Source organism: Globicephala melas, chromosome 14 (assembly GCF_963455315.2).
Source record: "Globicephala melas chromosome 14, mGloMel1.2, whole genome shotgun sequence".
Lineage (NCBI taxonomy): Eukaryota > Metazoa > Chordata > Mammalia > Artiodactyla > Delphinidae > Globicephala > Globicephala melas.
The window spans coordinates 21,595,144-21,620,276 of record NC_083327.1 but is presented as its reverse complement, the minus strand read 5'-3'; the positions used below and the strand labels follow the sequence as shown (position 1 = coordinate 21,620,276).

The 25,133-nt window shown below is 41.4% G+C and overlaps 1 protein-coding gene across 3 annotated transcripts in view; it reads left to right on the top strand.

Annotated features, from left to right (window-relative positions):
• RNGTT (RNA guanylyltransferase and 5'-phosphatase) overlaps positions 1–25,133 on the top strand; it is a 250,178-nt gene that overhangs the window by 206,510 nt on the left and 18,535 nt on the right. For 2 of the 3 annotated variants that reach the window (XM_030859485.3, XM_030859481.3), the window contains 2 exons: positions 8,896–9,019; positions 10,485–13,138. The exons of the other annotated variant lie outside the window; for it this stretch is intronic. In XM_030859485.3, coding sequence (XP_030715345.1) covers positions 8,896–9,019; positions 10,485–10,645 — 285 coding nt within the window. In that variant the 3' untranslated portion in view covers positions 10,646–13,138. Of the gene's footprint in view, positions 1–8,895; positions 9,020–10,484; positions 13,139–25,133 lie in introns of those variants that run through there. 3 annotated transcript variants of the gene reach the window in all.

Here is a 25,133-nt window from a genome sequence, read left to right as displayed (position 1 = left end):
TTCTCCCACTCCCAAACTCTGCAACCACTGTTCTGTTGTCTGTTCCTATAATTTTGCCTTTTCCTAGGGTATCATGTACATGGAATCACATAGTCTATGTAGCTTTTAAAATCTAGCTTCTTTAACTTAGCATACTGTATTTGAAATTCATCCATGGTATTCCATTTATCAATAGTTTATCAATAGTTCTTATTGCTGGGTAGTATTCCATTGCAAGGCTGTACCAACAGCCTTGTTTGTTTTGTCTCTTTACCAGTTGAAGGGCATTTGAGTTATCTCCAATTTGGGGTGATTATGAGCGGAACTACTGCAAACATTTGTATTCAGGTTTTTATGCAAACGTATGTTTTCATTTCTCTTGGGTAAATACTTAGGAGTGGGGTCGCTGGCTCTTTTGGTAAGTGTATGTTTAACTTTGGAAGACAGTTAAGAAACTGCTAAACTGTCTTCCAAAGTGGTTATAGTATTTTGCATTCCCACCAGCAATGTGTAAGAGTTCAGTTGCTTGGCATTGTTGTCAGCATTTGATACTTATTTTAGACAAGCTAACAGGTGCATAGTAGTGTCTTACTGTGATTTCAATTTGCATTTTCCTAATGACTAATGATGTGTTGAGCATATTTTCATGTACTTATTTGCCATTCATATATCTTCTTTGGTGAAGTTTCTGTTCAGATTGTCCATTTTTAAATTGTGTTGTTTATTTTCTTATTATTGAGTTTTAAGAGTTCTTTATGTAGTCTGGATACAAGTCTTTTGTCAGAAATGTTATTTACGAATATTTTATCCTAATCTCTGTCTTGTCTTTTCATTCTTTTAACAGCATCTTTAGATGCAGAGCAGAATTTTATAGCTTTAGGTTTTTTGTTTAAGTGTACTTTCTGTTTTGAGTTAATTGTGTGTAAGATGAAAGATATGGGTTGAGGTCCATCATTTTGCATGTGAATATCCAATTGTTCCAGCACCTTCTGGTGAGAAGACTCTTCTTTCTCCATTGTATTGCCTTTGTTCCTTTGTCAAATGTCAATTGACATTATAATTGTGGATCTCTTTCTGGGCTGTCCTGTTCCACTGATGTATGTGTCTCTCTACTCACCCGATACCATACTGTCTTGATTTCTGTAGCTTTATATACTAAGCCTTGAAATCAGTTAGTGTAAGTTCTCCAACTTTGTTCTTTTTGTTTTGGCTGTTCTAGTGTCTTGGGCGTTCCCTATGAATATTAGAATTAGGTTGTCTATATATATAAAAATTCTTTTGGGATTTTGCTTATGATTATGTTGAATCTGTATAGTTAACATCTTAGCAATATTGAATCTTCCAGTTTGTGAGCATGATATATCTTTCCATTCATTTAGGTCCTCTTTGATATCTTTCTTTCATTGGTGTTTTGTAGTTGTCAGCATACAGATTCTGCATGTTTTTTTTTTAAATACCTATTTCATGTTTTTGAATGTTACTATAAATGATACTCCTTAAATTTTAAATTTCCAACTATTCTTTGCTAATATATAGAAATACAATTGGTTTTAGTATATTAACCTTGCAACCTTGTTAAACTTACTAGTTCTAGGAGCATCTTCATAGATTCCATTTATGTAAGTGATCGTGTCTTATGTGAATATAGTCTTTTTTCTCCCTTTCCAACCGGCGTGTATTTTATTTGTTTTTCTCTTAAGCAAAGGAATGATTTGATTGGATTTACATTTGTCAAAGACCAATCTGGCTGCACTGTAAAGAATTGATTGGGGCTTCCCTGGTGGCGCAGTGGTTGAGAGTCCGCTTGCCGATGCAGGGGACACGGGTTCGTGCCCCGGTCTGGGAAGATCCCACATGCCGCGGAGTAGCTGGGCCCGTGAGCCATGGCCGCTGAGCCTGCGCGTCCGGAGCCTGTGCTCTGCAGCGGGAGAGGCCACGGCGGTGAGAGGCCCACGTACCGCAAAAAAAAAAAAAAAAAATTGATTGGATGGGGAAAATGTAGAAGAAGAAACCAGTGTGGAAGCTGTTGCAGGAATCTGACAGACAGTGAGGGCTTGGGCTGTGATGATGGTAGTAAGAAAGGAGACAAATACTCAATGTATTTTGGAGATAGAACTGGTAATGCAGTGAATAGGAGGGAAGATAAAAGGGGAAGGGAGCAGAGGACACTAAAGCTTCTGTCACGAGGAACTGGGTGAATGGAGTTAATCATTTATTGAGATAGAGAAGATGAGTGAGGAATATATATGTTAGTGATCTAAGTCAACGAATGAACTTAACTTGATAGAAATTCTCCTCTGTACCCATCATCTAGTTTTTGTACCTCAAGCAAAGTTTTTCACTGCTCTGGTTGGTTTCCACTAAGTGCTAGATATAAGTCTACATATGGGTTTAGAGACTAGGATCTGGGGAAGGATGAATGAAAACGCTATGGGGCAGAGATTATCAAACTTTCTTGGTTCATGTTCCCTCATAGACATTTCTAATCCAAAAGAAATACCTAACAATTCCATTTATTAAGTGGATTGATCCAAACTACTTAATAAATGTTTGTGTCCTAACAGCTTAGCATGTGTTATGGACTGCATAATTTCTTCTTTCTTTTTTTCTTTTCTTAGTTTAATCTGTCATTATATTAAATACTATACTCATAGAATTTTTTAAAACTCCACTTTATATTGTCACATCACACATCTTCTCAGTTCCAGGCAGGTGGGGGCATGGAACTTCTCCTACTTGAGCCACTACCCTCTGGCCCCCATAAAGCTTGTAGCAGTCTGCTATGCACACTGGCACAGTGGTCATCCTAAAACGGCCTTAGGATGGGAATTGCCTTTGTTTCTCTCCTGAGCTGGATGAACTCCCTTGATTCCACATCTTCCTCTTTGTTTTCATTGTTGCCCTCATGTTGATGAAATAAAACTTTGGTAATCTCCTAGAAAAGAAAGTATGAAATACTAAAATTTTAAGAATTTGCATGCATGAAAATGTTCTGCTGTCACTCTTGTTTCATATTTTGTCATGATATAGAATTTAAATTTGGAATTTTTTTAAAAGAAACTTGAAAATGTAATTCCATTTAAGGACCGCGTAATTTCTTAAACCTTGGAATCAGATTATACACCACCAACCTCATTTACTTTCCACATTGATTTTGGTGATACTTGGTTTTTATCAATGACAATAACCACTGAATACTCAGCTTTGCAGAGATATGTTACCCAAAGGAATCTCATGTTGAAAATGCGAACTCCTGCCAACTAATAGTTTGCTTGGTGTCCAACACGTGCCACTGTGTTTCCTGGGAAATTTAAAGTACCCCACAGTGCCTCTCTATAAGGTTGTCTCATTGCACAGTTTGGGAACTGTGGACTTAGGACCTTATTCCAAGACTTTTTGTTTTCTGTTTAAAGGTTTATCTCTTCCTGTTGTTTTTGTATCTCTACATTAAAAACCAATCTCATGTTTATCATCTTTTATGAAACATAGTTTATTTTAGGAATTTTTTATTATTAAAAATTATGAAAGTTAAGCATGTATTATGTAGAAAGTTTGGACAATACAGCAGAACACAGAGAAGAAACTAAGTCATTCCTAACTCCACCTTCTACCAATAACCAGTACTAACATGTTGTTGCTTTATCTGCCCAGTTATTTTATATGAAGATGTATTATATTTTGAATAATAACTATAACTAACTCTGATTTTATAAAAAGGTAATAATCTGTAGTTTAGTGGGGATTTCATACCCTGGAATTGTGACTCGTCTGTAATGACCTTTGGGATAAATAAGACCGAGTTCTAGCTGCTTTCTTTTTTTTTTTTTTTTTGCGGTACCCGGGCCTCTCACTGTTGTGGCCTCTCCCGTCGCGGAGCACAGGCCCCGGACGTGCTGGCTCAGCGGCCATGGCTCATGGGCCTAGCTGCTCCGCGGCACGTGGGATCTTCCCGGACCGGGACACGAACCTGTGTCCCCTGCATCGGCAGGCAGACTCTCAACCATTGCGCCACCAGGGAAACCCAAGCTGCTTTCTTTTTATTGGCAACTTTCATTAGTTGAACTCAGGATTGGAGGGAAGACCCCACCATTCATGAGAGAGAGGCTTTCTGCTACTGTTTCTAACCTAGCAAATGTGAAGTGTGTTATTTACACAGTAGTTCTTCATTATAAAGGTGCAAAAAACACAAATGGATTTTAGTGAAGGAACGTTGTTTGAAGTGATTAAGTCTAGCATATTTTTAAAAAGGGTAGCTTGTCAAGGGTTTTATTTTCTCTAGTCGATGGATGCACTTGCTAAAAATAATATATTAAGGCCCTACTATAAGGTAGTAGTTCTAAAAGATTGTCTAATAATTCAGGTTTAAGCTATTTGTATTGTCCTGACACCACAAGGAAAACTTTTATAATTCCATTTCATTTCTGATTTATTTGTTGTTTTATTTTCTCTGCCTTCATTCCTAAGTACTAGACTTTGAAGTTGCATACGTGGAAACAAGATTTTTGTTTGAGTTCATCTACTTGAAATACATTTTAAAAATTCACCTTCTGTCACACTACAGAGTTAGAGCTTGAGTAGAATTTTAAATTCAGAAAAGAAAAAATGGTCAATGTAGTTTAGTTCCAGAAAGCAGTTCACAAAAGATGCAGTGGAAACTTCTAAGTATATATATATACACACATATATTCATATTTAGAGTCTCATTGTTACTCTTTGTCTGTCTCACACTCACTCCTCTTTCCCCCTCCCTCTCTTTTTCCTCAATAATTGAAAATTCTGACCAAAACAAGTGGTGTGTGTTAGTACTTTTTTAGCATAGTCTGGACTGTCGAAGAGTAATTTTTTTCTTGTAAAATCCTGGTAGAGGACCCCATGGCTGACTCTAGAGCTGAGGCAGAGAAAAGACAAGATGAGCCTAGAGTAGTAGCTTTTATTGCCAGGGACTAAATGCTAAAAATGCATAAGTAAGTAAAAGTGGAAGCAAGTTAAAAGGACACAGGAGCCAACCTGAGAGAGTTCCCAGTGGCTGAAACTAGAACAATTTGAGCAAGAAAATAAATGACAATACTACTTTATCATAAGCCAAAGAATAAAATAAATACCCATGAGTTCTTACTGATACAAGTAAGCAAATAAATAAATGAGGGGAAAAGGCAAATCTTCCTTACAGAAGAAATCCAGATAATAAATGTAGAAGGAATGGAGAAAATAGAAAATTCCATTAGAACGCCACAGTAATAATTGCTGCAGGCAAGATTCATGGATGAATGCTAAAATTAATGAGCGAAACTTTTAAGAAGAAGAGGGATGTTTGTCTAGCCTCAAAATCTCTCTCCCAGGAAATGTATTGATCTCTGTGGTGCTTTTAATAAATGTCCACAAATTCTTTGATACCCTTCCTTCCAGCAAGTGGCTTAATTCCCTTATCTCTGAGCAGGGCTAGACATAGTGCCTGGAACTAAGAGTATGGTAGCTTCACAGTAGAGAAACCTGGCAGATACCATCTTCGCCAAGTGATCAGGGTTTGTTTACACCTCCAGGAAGAAATCACGTTGATCTCATCTACCCCCAGACATTACGCAATGAGAAGGGCGCTTTACCTCTCTGGTGTTCTTTCCCAAAATTCATAACCTCAGTCTAATCATGAGAAGACATCAGGAAATCCCAATTTGAGGAACATTCTACAAAATATCTCACTAGCACTCTTCAAGAGTGTCAAGGAAGGTCTGAGTAACTGCCACAGGTTGGAATAGACTAAGCAGACATGACAACTAAGGAATGCAGTTTCCTAGATTGGATCCTGGAGCAGATAAAGACATTAGTGGAAAAACTGATGAAGTCTGAATCAAGTCTGTAGTTTAGCTGATTGTATTGTACCAATGTTAACTTCTCTCTTGGAGTTGATAAATGTAACATGATATGCGGAATATGAACATTAGAGAAAGTTGGGTAATGGGAATCCTGGAACTCTCTGTACTATCTTTACAACTTTTCTGTAGAGCTAAAATTGTTTCAAAATTAAAAGTTAAAAAACTCCCAGCTTACTGGTGTCTTTCTCAATCCAACAATATTCGTTATTTTAAAGTGTGTCTAGAGCACATTAGTTCATTAGTTCCCCCTCCCCTTCGTACAGTCTCTCTAGAAAAGAAAGATGAGCTCTTGATAACAAAACAGCTCTCACAGAGCAGGGACAATAAATTCTAGGGGCTTGTGCTCCACCATTAGAGACGGAAGCGCATCTCTGCCTGCTCTGAGCGGCATGGTTCAGCCAGCGCTGATGGTTCGCCTTTTGTGACTTGGTAGTGTGTCCAGCATTTAGGTTCCAAAAACTATTCCTTTAAAAAAGTGCAGAGAGGAGCACCTGTGGTTCTGCCTGCCTCTGTCTTGGGCCCTTCGTTCCAAGTATTACCATTGACCTGCTAATCTAAAATCTTCAGAGGTACTAGATCTGGTTTCATCTGACTGTCTCTTAACATCGGATTATTGGTAGACTCAAATGGTATCAGAAGTGTGGTACTCAGAAAGATGGATACATGAAAAAAATTTTTTCTTCAATATAAAATACACTGTATTTTCTTTTCTTTTCCTTTTCTTCCTTTTTTTCCCCCCAAAAGAGTAGAATCTCATTAATCCAATGTAATTATGGGTACAGATGTGAAATCTTGATTTATAAATATTTTATTCTTATTACCTTCAAGCTCTCATCAACTCACAATAGGATAACAGAGCTGAGTATAAAAGGCTTAACCAGATCCTATTTTAGTAAATAATAATAGGTGATGGCTGAGGATGATTATTGTCATAGTAACAAATCAGAATTTGGATACTAAAGTTCAACTCCTTCCCTGTATGCTAATCATTCTCTTCATCTGACCGTTAGTGAAAACTGTCTTTAGTTTGTATACATATGGAAGATATTATTTTAGATCTTAAATCTATTTTATTACCTAAATACATTTATTAAAAGTTAAACATATTTTATTACCTACCCAAATTGAGTACCTTGCACTGTGTCTATCTTGGGAATATCACTGGTGTGATCAGTGAAGAACAATGTACTGTTCTTGAGCATGGAAATACGTTTAGGTTAGTGGTAGGTGCGTGCATTTTCTGGAAAGCCCTATTTCCCGGATTGTTAATGCGTACCCAGGTAGATACACAGATACTTAATAATACTGCCTAATCGCTGTAGTCAGATGGAGCAACACATAATTTATAGCAATTCTGAGACTAGAAACAGAAGAATGGTAAATATGTGATAGAGATGTACTACGATTGGTAGTCAGTAGAAGTGCAGACTGCACATTATTGATAGCCAGCCATGCTTGTAGATGTGTGTGATACAATTTTCTTGACAGGTATTTTCAAAGTGTACCTTTCCATGTCATCTTGGTATCTTTAGTAAATTTATTTGTACACTTAAAAAAAAAAGCAATGTTTCATTTCCTAATTTTATATTCAATTAAGAATTTTAGTGGTTGTCTACTATGTGCCAGGCACTTTCATTTATTATTGCTCCAATGTCCCAGTGTATTAGAAACTCCTTTGCCCATTTTAGAAATTAGGAAATGGAGAATCTGAAAGGTTTAGAAACTTATCTGTTAGACCCTACTTATGGTATAACATAAGTGGTTACCTTACCTGAATAAGTTGCCTAACACTTGGATATAGATAATGTATCAGAAATAAAAGGAGGTAGATCCCTAGGAAGGGAGGGAGGGGAGTTGAGACTAGAATAATGAATATTTGAGAATAAATTTAGCAAGTTTGCTAAGTAAGTAGAGCATCACTTTCTTGGGCAGGTCTGATTCCAATACACTGAATGTATTGGTCCTGTCAGATTTGTTGAAAATGCAAATAGTCCAATCAAGTGTAACACTCATTAAGGGAAAAGGACTACAATTTGAAAGTTTTTATGGAGATATGCACTGCCTAATCTGTGAATTGAAAGCATTATTTAAAAATTTGCTTCCCTTCGTATTCCTAGGTGGTAGTGAATATGTGGGTAGAAAAAGGAGAGCATTTCAAATAATCCTAATGAAGTTAACTGATTGCAATCTTCCGTATTGTGAGGAAAAGTTGTTAGCTGTGAAAGACGAGGACAGAATTAAAATATTACCATGACTGGCATTTGATTTGAAACTGCGAAGATAAGCTTAGGTTCCTATTTATGAAAACCATCCTCACAGCCCGATGAAATATCTTTTCAAAGGTTCTGTAGTTGCCATGGATACTTGTTAGCGTTGATAGACTAAGTTGTAATCCATATGCAATCATCTGAGGTGAAGTAACCAAAAAACCTACCAGCTAATATCAAAGGTGGCTTCATCTCTAAATTCATACCGGTTTGGAGATGAAAAGGGTAAATAGCCTAAAGATTAGACTTTTAGTTAATTATCACTGCTTGAAAAGCAAAATAGTTAGGATGCACATTGCCTGAATCAGATCTAATGTTTACTCTTTATGCGTAACTTTTTATCTTAACCAGTAAAGGGGATTTCTTAGATTCCGACATAGGAATTTAGATGGTGTGGTCTTTCTAAAGGTTGTTGAAACCTTCACAGATACTCAGTTTCTGAAAGCCAGAGGGACACAGACAATATCGAAGGCATTGGTCCCTATGGTAACGTATTTGCATTTGGCCCAGAAGTGGCTGGTTTCTCCTTAGCTTCTTTTAATTGCTATATATTGACAACCGTTTTCACGACTATTTATAAGGTGTCAGATTGATGAGCAAGTGTACAAGGGAGTGCGCACCACATCCTTGGGCTTGATTAGATGCTTCGGATGACAAAGAGCTCTGTGTGAAGAGGCACCGAGGTGTTTTTGGCATTTCCCTAATGCGTCTGTCACGTAGTGCAGGCAAGAAGCCTGTCAGATGATTTAAATATTTTCCTCAATTCTCTTTTAAAACAGGTGACAAAAGAGCTAAAACAGTATGACAACAAAATTATAGAATGCAAATTCGAGAACAACAGCTGGGTCTTTATGAGACAGAGAACAGACAAAAGTTTCCCTAATGCCTACAACACTGCCATGGGTGAGTGTGACACCCTCCCAGTGGAGGTTACATGAACCACCCCCCCAAAAAAAAAACCAAAAAAAACCCACAACAACACACAAAAGCTAAAATGTTAGAACCAAACTGTGCTGCCTTTTGTGGTTCAGCTTTGGGGGCAGAAGGCCGTGTGGACCGCGGAGGGCTGGTGGCAGGTCTGTGCCCCATGTGGCTCCTGTCCTCCCTCACCTGTGGGCTGCTGCGGGCACCCAGGAGAGGGGTTAAAGGGCAGGAAATCGGGCTGCGGACAGGATGAATTTGTTGAATGACAGCCACAACAAAAGCCATGGTAATTGCAGATCCATTCAGAATGCTGAAGCCATCGTCTGCCAGATGGCAAAAGATGGCATGAGCAGGGGAAATGTAATTCCAGCTCCTAAGATAGTTTTACAAACAATGAAGAACAAAGTCAATGAAAACCTTAGAAAACATAAAATAAAAAAAAAGAAACGTAAAACCTGCTATGCTGTCCTTCAGGGTGTGCTCTGGGTACAATGTGAGTGCTTTGGGAATTCAGAGTAGTGAGGGTCTTTCATGGGAAACAGCACATATTAATTAGGTCTCTAAGGTGTAAACTACTACTGGCAGCAATTCTGGGTTGCTGTTTTTAGTGGAACTGAAAGAAAAAGACAGATAAAAACCAAGAATAAGGGTTAATAGGATTATGCACTTTGAGTGCTCAGTCAGTGATGATGATGATCGTATGATAAGCTTATGAGATAATATAGAAATTGCCACTTTGAGTTTTGTGGCTTAAAAGTTACTGTTGTACATTCGAAGGTTCTTGTTGGAACTAACGTCTGTGTTCAGACAGGATGCGTTAATTTGGAAAAGAGGAGTAATTAAGCCCGTGTTGTTTTCCTAAAACCAAGTGGGTAAATACAATTTTGATCACATAGGGAAAGGTGCTTTCTTTAATAGTCATTTTGTTGTAATACCTTACTTCAAGCAAGTTACTAAAATAAAGAATAATACGCTCTGCCAGCTACACTGCAGCCTCCCCGTTCGGCGGGCACGGTGGCTGGTGCCGTACACATGCCTCAGTGTGCGCTTCTCTCTGAGAGAGAGAAAGACTGGAGGACTAGAGCGCGCACTTCCTTTAGAAACTGTGCTTAAATATGGACATAGTGTGACGCACTGGGCGAGATCAATATCCTATACAAACTGTTTGGAGGGATCAAAAACTGTAGTGAAGACAGGCTTAAACCCAAATACTTAAAGTTTGGGTCTAGAATTAATAGTAAAGAGCAGCCACCAGAAATGCACTCATTTCGGGGGTGGGGGAGGGAGGAGCACAGTTGAAGCCACAGCACGTCGCCCACGTTGGGAAGATGGAAAGTTTTAGCATGTTGGGACGGAAACGTCTCCCCGTGTCCTCATCTCCCTGGGGCGAGTCAGCCGCCTCCATGAACCCTCACACGAGACTCACGTCTCCCTTTGTCCACAGCCGTGTGCAACAGCATCTCAAACCCTGTCACCAAGGAGATGCTGTTTGAGTTCATCAACAGATGTGCGGCAGCTTCTCAAGGACAGAAGCGAAAGCATCATCATCTGGACCCGGACACGGAGTTCATGCCTCCACCACCTCCCAAAAGACGTTTGATTTAAAGACCTGCCTCTGACTTCAGGATTGAGAGGAAAGATGAGTGAGGAAAAGTGCTGTTGCCCCATTTTTTTTGCGACCAGAGAAATTCAAAACAGAGTGTGGCTTGATGTTGATACACATTTGACTTTAAAAAAAAGAAGAAGAAAGTATTGTAGCCAGCCTGTAAATACTTGATGCATTTGTTTCCTCAGTGCTACAGTACATCATGGACTTAAACATTTTGTTTATAGCTGGTAAACTCAGCCTTACCTTGTGGAATCTGAAGACTGAAATATCCAAAGGTTTAAATGAGATCGAAATCAGTGAAAAAGAGGCCTTGTTTATATACGGATAACTTCCACTTTAATTTATAAAGTTAGCAATCTAGAACTGTGAGCGCCTAGAACACTGTATTTTTTAGAAGTTGTATTTCAACTATGATAGATTTTCCTTTTAAAACATTTAGACAATGGCATTAAATATTCTTGCTATTATTTATCATGGATTTCCTACATTTCTGAAATTCTTGTATTCAAAACCAAATGACAAAGTTGTTAAATATTGTGCTACATTAAAGAACTTGGTCTGGCTTATATCATTTTAAGAAGTTGTTTTGGAAATGGAAAAGTAAAAAAGTAAAGCTCCAATTTTGTTAATTTCATCCTTTCTAAAGGAGGTATATTGAATCTTTTCATCGTCTCTTTCTGTTGTTTGAACTGCAGTATCAGCTATCCAATGTATCCACTCTGGCAGTGGTCCCGAGTTACTTCATAGAACTTAGAGACACACCACCCGGTCCTGTGTGTGTTGTTCTCCTGGGAGACTTTTGTTCTCTTTCTTTTTTTTTGGTTTTAACGCCAGGGCTACTTCTGCTGTACCTCAGTGGTAGCACATTGTAAATTACGTTAAAACACACAACTCACTGTGATGATGGGAGTGATATCAGATACAGACAGTGTTGTATTTGTTCCCTTGCACCAAACAGCAAAGGAAATGCCAGCTGACTCCTTTAATTAGAAGGTAATGTCAGTGGAAGAGAATGCTGTCACTAGAAAATGCTCTCCCACTGCTTGATAAATGCAGAGGCAAAGACTAGACATCTGTAGGAACTAAACATCAAGGAAGCCAAGACATTTATTTTCAAAGCCAGAATTCTCTCATCTTCTATTCTGGGAATGCTATTTCAGTTATACATCTGAATTTAAAAAAACAAAAAACAAAAAAGACATTTACTGATAGATAATGGATTTAAAGAGTGGCTAATTGGTCACATGCCATTGTTGGGAAACTGTGTTCTGATTGGTTTGTGAAGGAACTCTTGAAAATTGGCCTACTAGAAGCTAATGTATTTATTTTTAGAGGTACAGGTTTTAAGTATGTGTATTTAAACAAATTTTCATGATCTGAATTTTATATATGTATATGCATATATATGTGAATATATGCAGCAGTGTATATTCTTCTGGTAATACAGTGAGAAACCCAAACAGGTCACGTAGTAGATTGAATATCTGATAGGATTTCTATATCAAATAGCACAGATGAACCAAACATGTATTTATATTCACCCGAGTTTTAATGTTTTTAAACAAAGTTTCTTCCTGCAGTGCTTTTCTATATGAAATACTAGAGTCATGCTTGGGCTTCTTCCTTTATTGTTCCCAAGTTACGTAATGTATAGTGAATTTATTCAAAATGCCATTTTAGTGTTTCTTTCCTAGAGTACTTTTGTGCGTTTGAGCACAACAGGGATTAAAACATCTGACTGCCGCACTAACTATTGAAAAATGGAAATTGGTCAAGGTTTCGTGGTATCTTGTACAAAGCAGATCTAAAAAAAACGCCTATACAACTCCAAATAGTCCGACGCCTGCTCCACCAGGATTGGTGGCTCTTTTCACAAGGTGCATTGCTTTCTTCCAAATCCGTGTAAACGCAGAAGGCTCTTGCAGATGTAAGAGCAAGCTTTTGTCAGCAGTCTTTAATGGAGTTAAAATGTTTATGGTAATTGTAACCTTTTAAATGAGTTACGTGAAAAGAGCATCTCATTTTTAATACACCCAGATATTTTCTCCTTGCCTTTGTGCATTTTCCAGGACTTCATTTTCTTAATTTATCTTTTCCTTTCAATTGTAGTGAAATATAATAAGTAGATCCCATTTAGCCCCTGAACACATTGCCATCTTCAGTGTCATAAAAAGTCATCTGGGAAGTTGGGGTGGGGGGTGGGGGTGGAAGTCTGGAGTCAGGATTTGGGACGTCATGAAAGAAACACTTTCTTTCTCAGCCCACTTCATAATAACTGTTTTCTGACACTGAAGTTTTGTAGATGAGGATAAGAAAACTTTACTTTCCTGAGCTACGACATATAACTTTGCTTTCTGTTTGGAAAAGATGTGGAAGACTCGGCTGCCTGGCTGGTTACATTTGCTTTCCATGAAATGCTCAGAAAATGTCAGGACATTCCTTCTCTTAATTGTGTGTCAGTGCAGTATTGTAATAAAACTACTGATTTAAAATAATAGAAAGTGTATCTACTTTGTTTTCCTGGTGATGCCTTTGTGTCCCTTTATATAACCAACGCACTCGTGTCCCTTTTATTGCTGGCATCAGATCCTGCTGCTGTCCACCATACCCATCAAAATCCACCTGGTTTTGTTGCGTTCTAGAGATTAGCATGAAGACTTGGAAAATCTTCTGTTTTCCTTCCTGAGAAACCGAGAAACTTGGAAGTTAAGAATCAAATACTTCCAGATGGAGAAAACTAATGTGGTAGAGAAAACCCCGGGGCTCAACCCAAAGACCAAGTCTAGGCTCTGCCTCTCGTTCCTTCTCTGTCCTCTCTAGAACTTGTTTCTCCCCGCCCCCATCTATAAGATGCCAAGATTGGATCAGATGATCAAAAAGAAGCTTTTCAGGTCTGACATGATTCTTGTGTAAAAACCAGTGCTTTGTAAACATCCTGTATTCACAATAATAGCAATATGACCATTATGGAATAGTCTCCAAGCCCAAAGATGCCCTAAAGACAGCCACTCTGTGCAGGGAGTTACCGTCATCAGCCTCATTTGTAGCTGAGGAAGCTCGACCCAAGGTAACATAGCTAGTTAGTTGTGAGCTGAGACCCAAACACAGGTCTTTCTACTCCAGGTCCTAATCTACTGTGCAGTCAGTACTCCCTGAAAGGCTCTGGTACAGCCTCTGTGAGGAGGGCTGCTTCTGTGCCAGGGTCCCAAAGTATTGAAGCTGTTTCTTTGGTGCTAACAGGTAATAGGCTCCAAGCACCTCTCTCCAAAATAAGATGAAGTTGGGAGCAGGAAAGTAAACACATTTTTAGGACCTTATTTAACAATATTTAAATGTGAGTGACGCAGCGGCCGTGAAAAGAAGTTTAACGATTCTCATAAAGATGCTAAATTCCAAAGATGCAGTTAGCAAGACATAAGTGGTTAAATCACACACTGGGCCAGCATTTCCTGATTGTCACATAGTTTGCTGCCAACTCTGATGCTTTGGCAGGTTATCGTCAGCCTTGGTCAATTCCAGATGTGTCCATCCCCTCCCTGGACTCAGCTGTTAGGCGACCTCCCAAGCTTCTAAGAAGATTTCACATTTCACAAAAATCAGTGCACAGATCTGGGGTAGCCAACTGTTTTGCCATGAAAGGTCATTTACAAAAAACTGGGTTGCCATCGTTTCATAAAATAAAGGGAATCTTAATACCTGAAAAGGAAGTAAGGCATAATTTAGAAGAAAAGACATGCATTTACGCAGACCAAATTTTGTTTTATGAAAGTCTCACTACACCATCCTTTGCTTCTACATTCAACCCCAAACTGGTGAAAACTTTTTCATAGGCCAGTGTTGGGAATCACTGCATAGGTGAAATTCCAGATCGGGGCTTGTAAGTGGGGAGAGGGCATGAAAACCCCAGGGAAGAAGCAGCCCCTGGTTCCATAGCTGAAGGTCGTTTTCATAGTAACTATCATCCAGCTACCTCACAATGGTTGATTACATTGTGCTCTTGTGATCGAAGATGTATAGGTGAACAATGAAATTATCTGAATGTTTAAAAATACACCAATAGAATGAAACCCTCACTTCTTTGAGGTACAAAAATAAGCATAACCGAATATAACACAGAAAAACAGAATTTGGCTTTGACAGCAAGTCACACCAACAAGAGTCACCAGTTTTCACAATTTCGAAGTCGGCACATGGTCTGTTTTCCCTTTATTTATTTATTTTGTTTGTTTGTTTTGTGGTACACGGGCCTCTCACCGTTGTGGCCACTCCCGTTGCGGAGCACAGGCTCCAGACGTGCAGGCTCAGTGGCCATGACTCACGGGCCCAGCCGCTCCGCGGCATGTGGGATCTTCCCGGACCGGGGCACGAACCCGTGTCCCCTGCATCGGCAGGTGGACTCTCAACCACTGTGCCACTAGGGAAGCCCTATTTTCCCTTTAGATTGCCGCCACCGGAATGATCTTTCAAAATTGCGAAGCTGCTCTTGTTTTCCTCTCCAGTCAGAGCTCCCTGGCCCATGACATCAGAGGCCCTGTGTGACCTGGTCTCCACCTGTATATCCAGGTTTGGGTCTCACCGCAGCGTGACTCCTGGCTGTCCCAAATCTCCATGCTCTCTGCACTCAGGAACCTTTGGTGCTTCTGCTTCTGTCAGAAAGCTCCAAGCTCCCTTACCCCGAGGATCAGGGAGGCCTTCCCGCCACAGGTAGCCTCCTGGCTGTCACGCTGTGTCGTGATGGTCTCCCCTGGGCTCCGTGAGCGGAGGGACTCTGTCTTACACAGCACAGGGCTCGGCAACAGTGGGCGCCCGGCAGTAATTAGGGCGGGAGGTTCACGTGCCTTTTTGTACTTGCTATTGAGACTCAGTCAAGATGTGGGAACTATACTCGATATTTTCTTTTTTTGTTTTCTTTTGGCCTCATGCAAGATCTTAGTTCCCTGACCAGGGCTCGAACCCATGCCCCCTGCAGTGGAAGCATGGAATCTTAACCACTGGACTGTCAGGGAAGTCCCTAGACTCAATATTTTGTAATAACCTATAAGGGAAAAGAATCTAAAAAAGTATATATATACGTACAATGTTGTGTTAGTTTCAGGTGTACAGCACAGTGATTCAGTTATAAATATATCACTGTGCTGTACACCTGAAACTAACACAACATTGTAAACCAACGGTACTTCAATTTAAAAAAAAAAAGATGTGTTTGCTCTTGTCTCCCTCAGTTTAGCTATATAGGAACAGAAATTTTTTTTGTCCCTCTAGCCTTCTCATCATGAAGCACTGATAACATCTCTCGTTTCTTGAGAATTTCTTCACAGCCCACCTCTGATGCATCTTGTATTTAATCCTGATTAGAAGTGTCTTGTCTGTTCTTGCCTTTTGCACTGAAAATGAGTGCTTCTGAGGGAAACTTCTCCGCAGGAAGAATCTTAAGAAAGTGCCCTGGTCTCCTTGCTGTTATATACTCGGAGGGAGGTGTGAGGGAAGCAGTGTTTTCCATCACATCTTACTTTTCAGGGCAGTTTCACGGAGCTGAAACTAGAAGGCTTCTTCTCCCCACCCACCTGCTCCGCCCGACTTCTGATGTTTCCAAAGAGAAGTCTTTTGTTAGCAGCGGAGGCTTTTCAGTTAGTTTTAAAAATCAATAGCAGTCCGTGATCCCTTAGCGTGGATTGGTGCTTCTAGCCTTGTCTTTTAGAGTGGGAAAGGCAAGTGAAAGATACTCTTCTCGTTGCTACTATCGAATGCTATCTTCCAAGATCTAAAGGAATAAGAAACTTTACTGTTTCTGTAGAAGTTCTGCTTCCCCTCCGAAGGCCATCAGGGGAGCCTTGTATAGCTTTCATCTACAGCATAAACACACACTGGAGGTGAGAGCCACAGAGACCCCAACCGAACAGCACCACAACCAAAACTTTCATATAATCAATTTTCTTGAAAATTCTGCATGTGGGTAGAAACCAGACACCTGGACACATCACATACAGTTGGGATGATGCAGGAGGTGGAACGTGGTCTAGGCCTTGGTGGATGGGTGGGATGAATGGGGAGGGGCAGGTGTGGACAGAGAACGTGGGGAGAGGATGCTTTCCGGGGCTGTGTCTAGAGCTTGTGTGCAGGGCAGTGGTAGGAAATATGGCTGTCCTCAGCCCATCCTAAGCTCACCAACCACCTACCCGCCGCTGGCCCCTTGATCTCCTTCCAGCTGTTGACCCATTTCTCTCTGTTCCCCTTTCCTTCGGAATTCCTAGAAGGAGGTGATCGCACTCACTTGCTCCTTTTTTCCTCATCTCTCTTGAACCCACTGCCAACAGGCTCTCGTCCCTGCTGAGACTGCTCGTCACCACCACCAGTGCCTCTACAGGTCACATCCACTCTCTGAATTGACCCATCAGCACCATCAGTGTTTCAGTTTCTCTGTTTTATTTTGTTACCTTTTTTTTTGGCCACGCCAGTGCGTTATGCGGGATCTTAGTTCCCTGCCCAAGGATGGAACCCACACCCCCTGCAGTGGAAGCGCGGAGCCTTAACCACTGGACTGCCAGGGAAGTCCCTGTCACTTCTTTTTAATGGGAAATTTCCTACATATACACAAATAAGGAAAATGGTAAAATGAGCTCCCCATCTTCCCAGATTCAGCAATGATCAATGTGGCAGTTCCTGTTTATTTTATATACCAACTAGCCCCCCACCCTCCGTTACACACATGCGTGTACACACACAACACACACACACGATTATTTTTAAACAAATCACAAACGACTCCCTCCTTGTTGAACCCTTTCTGTTCTTGGTTTCCAGGCCACCATAGTTTCTTGGCTTTCTTTCCTTCCACCCACAGTTCTCTCTTGCTGAGCTCTCTTTATCTTCTCAACCTTTGCATGTGGTAGTGACCCAGGCTCAGTCCACTGGCCTCTGTGGACACTCTCTAAGAGATCTCTCCTACTCTCTGAACACTAATACCATCTATACACAATTTCCAAACCTATTTCTAGCCTGGATCTCTCTCGTGAATTCTAGACTCAACTATTCAACTGACAACTTGACATCTTCACTTGGATACCTGATGGTCACCTGAAGCTTAATACACCCCAGACTGGACTTTCCTCCTCCTGTAGACTTCCTTCTCTTCCCACAGTCTTCTCAGAGAGCTCAGTTCATGGCAGTTGTGCTTTTCCAGTTGCTTGAGAATCATCCTTGATTCTTTTCTTCCTCTGACACTTCACATCCAATCAATCCACCAGCAGATGCCAGCGGCACTACCTTCAAACCGTAACCAGAATTTAACAACTTCTTACCCTCTTCAAACCGCTCGTCTCATCTCTTGCCTGGATTATTGCAACAGCCTCCTAACTGGTCTCCCAGTTTTCACTCTCCCTCATCACCTTCTCAATCCAGTCTCTCCACAGCTGTCTGTAGTATTTTTTAGAACATGTCACTCAACTACTCAAAACCTTCCAGGGCCTTCCACCTCATTCAGGATTAAATCCTAAATGCACATCGTCATCCATCCACGACTACATAACCTGGCCTCCAGCCGACTCTCTCTCATCTCTTCCTTCTTGTTCACTCTGCTCATCGATTCTGGCCCCTTTGCAGTTTCTCCAACTTGCCAAGCGTGCTCTGACTTGAAGGACTTGGAAATTTCTTTTCCCTTTCTTTTCCCTTTTACCTGAAATGCCCTTCCCCTCGATATCCATAAGTCTCACCCTCATTTCATTCGGGTCTCTAGACAAATGCCGCCTCATCAAAAAGGACTTCCTGACCATCCCATCTAATATGCCACTCCCATCACCATCTACCTTCTTACCCGAATTTATTTTTCTACAAGCGTTATGATCTAACATGTATGTTTGCCTGTTGTCTGACTCTCTTTAGAATGTTAATTCCATGGGAACTGAGAATTTGATTTCATTCATTGCAGTATCTCCAGTACCTAGGCCAGTCTGGCACAAAGTGTAGGAGCTCAGTAAATATTTCTAGAATCTATAAATGAACTTGGGTTACACAGATAGGCTGGGGACAGATTATGAAGGGATTTGAATGTCTGGCTAAGAAGTTAAGCTAAATTTGGTCAATAAAGAGCTATTGAAAGCTTTTTTTTTTTTTTTTTTTGCTGCACTGCCCAGCTTGCAAGACCTTAGTTCCCTGACCAGGAATTGAACCCGGGCCCTGGGCAGTGAGAGCACGGAGTCCTAACCACTGGACCGCCAGGGAATTCCCTATTGAAAGCTTTTAAACAAGGGAGTTTTTGGGTGCAATAAACTGGTAATAATCTGTCGAAGGTGGCCAGTTGGGAGGCTATTGTAATAATCCAGGTGAGAGGTAAAGAACCCAGGATAGGGTGGCATCTACCAAAATCGAGGAGATTGGATGTGACAGGCATTCAGGAGGGAGAATCATCAAGATTCGGCAATCAGTTGAGAAACCAAGTTTACCTTCAAGGGTTTGAGCCGAGGTGGGGTGACGGTGGTGCCCTTAACAAAGCAGAGAAGTGGCAAGGAAGAGCTGATTTGGGGCTGGGATGAAGAAGGGGTCTCTGGGCGTGATGAGCAAGAGGTGCTGTCAGGAGATTCAGATGGAATTGTCCAAAGAGAGGGCAGAAATTTAGAACTGGAGCTTGGACAGTCATACCACTAGCAGGATTTTAAATTCGTCCACACAATAGTGATGGTGAAAACAGTGTGTGTAGAAGGTTTGGAGTACAAGAGGGTCAGAAACCCCATTGATAGTGGGTAGGAGAGGGAAAAAAAAAAAAAAAAAAACTAAGAAAGAAAGTAAGGCATCAATAAGTAAGAAGAGGCTCAAGACGGTACAGCCCACAGTCAATAAGAGAGAAATGTTTCTTTTTTTCCTTTGCCAAAAATAGTTTTATTGAGCATTCAAAGATGAAAAATGCTGAAAGCCAATATACTAGCCTTGAATTTTTAATGTCATTACAAATACTGCTTCTTTGAAACCTGGCGCTCATCCGATTAGCCCCATCTATGAGTTTTTTTGGTTTTTTTCCGAGAGACTTCAGGGCTTTACACTCAATTCTCCTTAACAAGTCACACAAAACCTCCTGGTCCTGGCCCGAGAGAGAGAAATGTCTCTTGCTAGAGAGGGCAGGAAATAGCTCTGGTTGCTCCAGAGAGGAGTCAAGGGCTGAGGAAAGGGCTTTGAATTGGGTTTCTAGGTGACCTTCAGAAAGATGATGCTGGTGGCTGAGGTGAAGGGAAAAACAAGAAAAAATAGTAGGAAGTGGAGGCGTTGGGGTTAGGGGCTTCATCTGTGTCAACAGGTGAATTTACTATTCCCAAGAGTAGTGGTTACGCAGGGCGCATTCACTTTGTGATGCTACGTCTAGTGGACGCGAGCGTCTGTTGTACGTGAAGGCAGAGGCTTAGCGCCACCCGCTAAAGCCCTCACCGGCCTCCCAGGAGGCCCCTTCTGATCAGCCCCAGCGGCCGTGTGCACAGCAGCTCCACGAGCTCTCTGTCCAGGCTGGGCGGAGTCATGCTGCACAGCTGGCTTCACCCAGTTTCCACGGTGGAGCATCTGTACATCATGGTCCTTGATGTTGGTCATTGCGCTTTTGCCTGCAGGAGCCCAGAGGCAGCTCTCAGCTGGAGGCCACAGTCTATGCCCCACCTGGCCACCATGCGGGCCGGGACAGCAGGGTGTCTTGAAACAGTGACTGGGAAGCTCTCACCCATGGCTGATGAACTATTGTCATGGTCTTCATTTTAGGTATAAGGAGACTGTTTTAAAAATACACCTGCATTCTCCACATTAGGGCTTCCCATTATTTGGAAATAGTTGACATAAAAATAATCCGATTGGATTCGAAGTCCATTTGTTTTATCATAAGAAACATCAGCAAGAAATCACATTTGTACGTAGAAATGAAAAAGAGGAGAGACTGTTGGTTCTTTAAATATAATTTCAGCTGTCGACATTCTGAAAGGTTCCCAAAGAATGGTTTTAATTTTTTTATTTCTAACATGTGCACTTTCTCGTTGATAGTGACTACCAAGAATTTGAAGAGATTATCATTAAAAAGTCTTCAAAAAGACACATGCACCCCACTGTTCATTACAGCACTATTTACAATAGCCAGGTCATGGAAGCAGCCTAAATACCCACCGACAGATGAATGGATAAAGAAGATGTGGTACATATATACAATGGAATATTACTCAGCTGTAAAAAGGAACAAAATTGGGTCATTTGTAGAGACGTGGATGGACCTAGAGACCTGTCATACAGAGTGAAGTAAGTCAGAAAGAGGAAAACAAATATCATATATTAATGTATATATGTGGAATCTAGAAAAATGGTACAGATGAACTGGTTTTCAGGGCAGAAGTAGAGACACAGATGTAGAGAACAAACGTATGGACACCAAGGGGGGAAAGCGGCGGGGGGCTAGTGGTGGTGGTGGGATGAATTGGGAGGTTGGGATTGACATATATACACTAATATGTATAAAATGGATAACTCATAAGAACCTGCTGTATAAAAAAATAAATAAAATTCAAAAAAATTTTTTTAAATATAAAATAAGTAAGCTTACTATTAATAAATGTTAAGAAAGCTACAAAGTACACTACAAAGATAAAAATATAGATAACTGGGCTTCCCTGGTGGCACAGTGGTTGAGAGTCTGCCTGCCGATGCAGGGGACACGGGTTCGTGCCCCGGTCCGGGAAGATCCCACATGCCGCAGAGCGGCTGGGCCCGTGAGCCATGGCCGCTGAGCCTGCGCGTCCGGAGCCTGTGCTCCGCAACGGGAGAGGCCACAACAATGAGAAGCCCACGTACCAAAAAAAATATATAGATAGATAGATAGATAGATAGATAGGTAGATAGATAGATAGATAACTAATAAGAACCTGCTGTATAAAAAATAAATTAATTTTAAAAATCTAAATAAATAAATAAAAGGTCTTGATTAGGATTCAAGGACAGCATTTGAAGCATTTAAACTGATATTTAAAAAGTCATGTCCATAGAAGAAAGCTCAAATTTCTTGTTTAACATTTTGAAAAGATTTTATTTTGAAGTTTCATACAAAGCTATATCTTCCCTGGGACTTTGTATTTTACTTTTTTTTAGATCAAAATTTCATAATATTAAAAAATATAATGGACTTTTCCCCCCCAAGGCCCATAAAGATACCCTAAATCTCTAGTTTACCCCAGGGTACCCTTCAAAGAGTGTCATGTTTTGAGTTTGCCATGATGAGAAAAGGGCTGGGGAGTGTTCTTCTGATGACCCAGGGTTGGAGATTGGCAAGGTGAAAACAGAAGAAGTTTGAAAATGTGAGGGATTTTACTCCTGACTGGGTAGGAAATCAAAAAACAAAGTCAGGAGGGGATGATGACCTGGGGAATGAGAAAGAGTAAGGAGACCAGATCCCAGGATCAAGCAGACCTGGCTCCAAAAAGCTAAGAAAGAAGGGAACTGAGAATGACGGCACCGTTTTCCATCTCTCTTACTCCTGTATTTCCTTTGCTGCCTCATCGCAGTATCAGGACTTTTTTTTGTTAAAAAATGACAGAAAGACAAACTTGCCTACTCTAGATAACTGAATAGTGCAGAAGGCAGGCATGACTTCAGGAATGGCTTGATCTAGGAGCTTTCCCATCGCTCAACTCCTAGCATCACTGGGCTTCATATGGTAGCCCATGGTTTCTCCAGAATCACATCACAGTCCACATCCATCATTAAGAGTAAATATCCCTCTACCAACAGTCCCAGCAAAAGTTTTGTTACATCTCATTGCATCTGGTTGGGTCATTTGCCCATTCCTGAGCTGGTCGCTGTGACCAGGGAATGTAATGTCCTCTTATGGCTGGTGCCCATCACTCTAGTGGAGAATGGAACCAACTCTCCCCATATTTCCTTTCTTTACTTACTTTTATTATTTCTTTTTGCCAGTTACCTGAGCTTTACTCATACAGTAGAGATAGTCCAAATATTAAGTAACTCACAGGCAAGGGTGCTGACCAATCAGAACAGCTCTGGAACAGCATACCTGAGGTTCCCTGCCAAGCCAGGTGTTAGCCCTCTCTGGTTGCTAGTTTTGGGGGAGGTCTGGGGGTGCCGAGGAAGAGGCAGGATAGCTGGGAGGAGAAAGATGCTTACAGGGTGTGGTTAGGGAAGTGGCTCTTTTCCAACTTGTATTCAACTGACACTGGCTTTCAATATTTACAAGCAGTGTTACTATATCATGAAGGTTAGCACTGCTTGTATTCCAACTATTCTTGTGTGTGTTTAATCCTTTCTGCCACCACAGACCATCCCCCTAAAGGCTGGGAAGAGGGCTTGTTTCTGAATCTCCTATAGCAACCAACAAGGTACATTCATCCATTCACTTATTCACTCGACAAGCATTTCTTGAGCCCAACAAATAGTAGGTCCTGAATAATTTTATTTGAATGAATGCAATAGTTTCCTTTAACAGGGTTGCATAGGAAGTGTTACGGTTGGAGAAAGATAATTTTGTTTAAGGAGAAGAGGTAAGTGGAAAGTTTGAGGAAACTGACAACAGTTTATGAAAATAAACAGAATCGACTTTCCTCGGAACAGTGACAGAGGTTTTCCCAAAGCTTGTCCTGGTTAAAAATATGTTACCCCAGATATCTTGTTGATGGGACCCAGGGAAGGGTGGGCAGAAGGGAAGACGCTGCCCCGGGGTGAGAACAAGAGATGCTGTTCATGGGGCAGGAGAAAAGTAATGACATACAGGAGGCTGGATGGATGACATTAGGGGAGAACGGAGTGATCACCTGGACCCTGATCACCTCCTGGGATCTTCCTGGAGAAAAGAAAAGCAAGAGCCTGAGTTTGAGCTGGAAGTTGCCTTTGAAAGCATCTGGTCCCGTTTTAGAGATGAGCAAAGTGAGACCCAAAATCCGAAGTGTCTCTCATTTTTTTAAATTAATTTATTGATTTGTTTTTATTTTTGGCTGCGTTGGGTCTTCGTTGCTGCGCGTGGGGATTCTCTAGTTGCGGTGAGCGGGGGCTGCTCTTCATTGCGACACGAGGGCTTCTCATTGTCGTGGCTTCTCTTGTTGTGGAGCATGGGCTCTAGGCGCATGGGCTTCAGTAGTTGTGGCTCGCAGGCTCTAGAGCGTAGGCTCAGTAGTTGTGGTGCACGGGCTTAGTTGTTCCATGGCATGTGGGATCTTCCCGGACCAGGGCTCGAACCCGTGTCCCCTGCATTGGCAGGAAGATTCTTAACCACTGCACCACCAGGGAGGCCCCCTGAGGTGTCTTTAACGAGGCTGCTCAGCTGGCCCCTGACTTCCTTAATTCTCAGCTCACTTGGCATTTCTCCCCGAGGAGATAAAAATGGGCATGAAAGAAAGTTGCCTCCAATTAGGCAGACGTTGTGACCTTTCACAAAGCCCATGAGTAGCCCAGAGGTGACTGCCCTTTACCCTCTTATCATCCTGGAGCCTGAGCGACCTGGGGCGCCCGTGTGCATGTGGGCAGCACTGATGCACACACCCGCCTCCAAGGCTTAGATGTTCATCCAAGGTCAAGCAAAGAGCGCAGGCACCGCTGACAGCACTTGCGTAACCCACGAGCACACGTCTACTTAGAAAAGTTTGATTTTGATTGCCATAGAAGGCAAAACATCTTAAAACGAAGTTGAGCTATCTTTGGGTAGGATGCAAAACCGCCCATGGGTATATCACATCAGAAACGATGTGTGATTTCTTCCAGTCCCTCAACTCAAAAAAGATGAACAGATTTAACTGATGCGTCCTAAAAATAAATAAATAAATAAGATCTGCTTGGAGCTTGAAACCAAGTATAGGAGTTTCGGGGTCTCTTTTTTGGGGAGGGGGTGGGGGGCATTCGGGGGATTGTGAGGTGAAGGACAGTGGGGAAAATTTTTTTTCAGTGTAAAGACTAAATTATAACGAGACTGTTTTAGCTCTGAGCATTTTCTGCTGGGAATAACGAGATTACTAAAGGTCACAGAAACAAGGTTGGGTTGGAAAAAATCATGAATGGTGCTTAGATCAGCACGCAGATGCCCGAGGAGATTCCTTCTTCTGAGTTGGGAACCGACACTCCTTTTCTAAACCTGTAATTTCAATAACAAAACAAGTCCAACGCGGAGCTGACCTGACCCTCAGGACTCAGAGTTGGAGGCACAGTATCTGCCTTGGGGGGTGACTGCATGCAAACCCAGGTGGGCTTGGACCCGGGCAGGCGGTTTCAAGTCTCCCCCACCAGCCTCCAAGTTCCAGAGCCTCCGGTGGAGGAGGTGGCCCTGTGGCCTGTGTCACACAGTGTCCCTCCGGTGGCCAGTGACACATCAACTCCCCCCTTCTTTGGGGGGACAGCTGAGCTTTCATTTATTACATAACAGTATATTCTGGATAGAAGCAAAATGTCCTTCTCAGGTCATCCACTATAAAGATTGGCAAATGGCTAAATTAATTTTGTTGTATAAGTACCTCCTTACGCCCACCCTTTGGA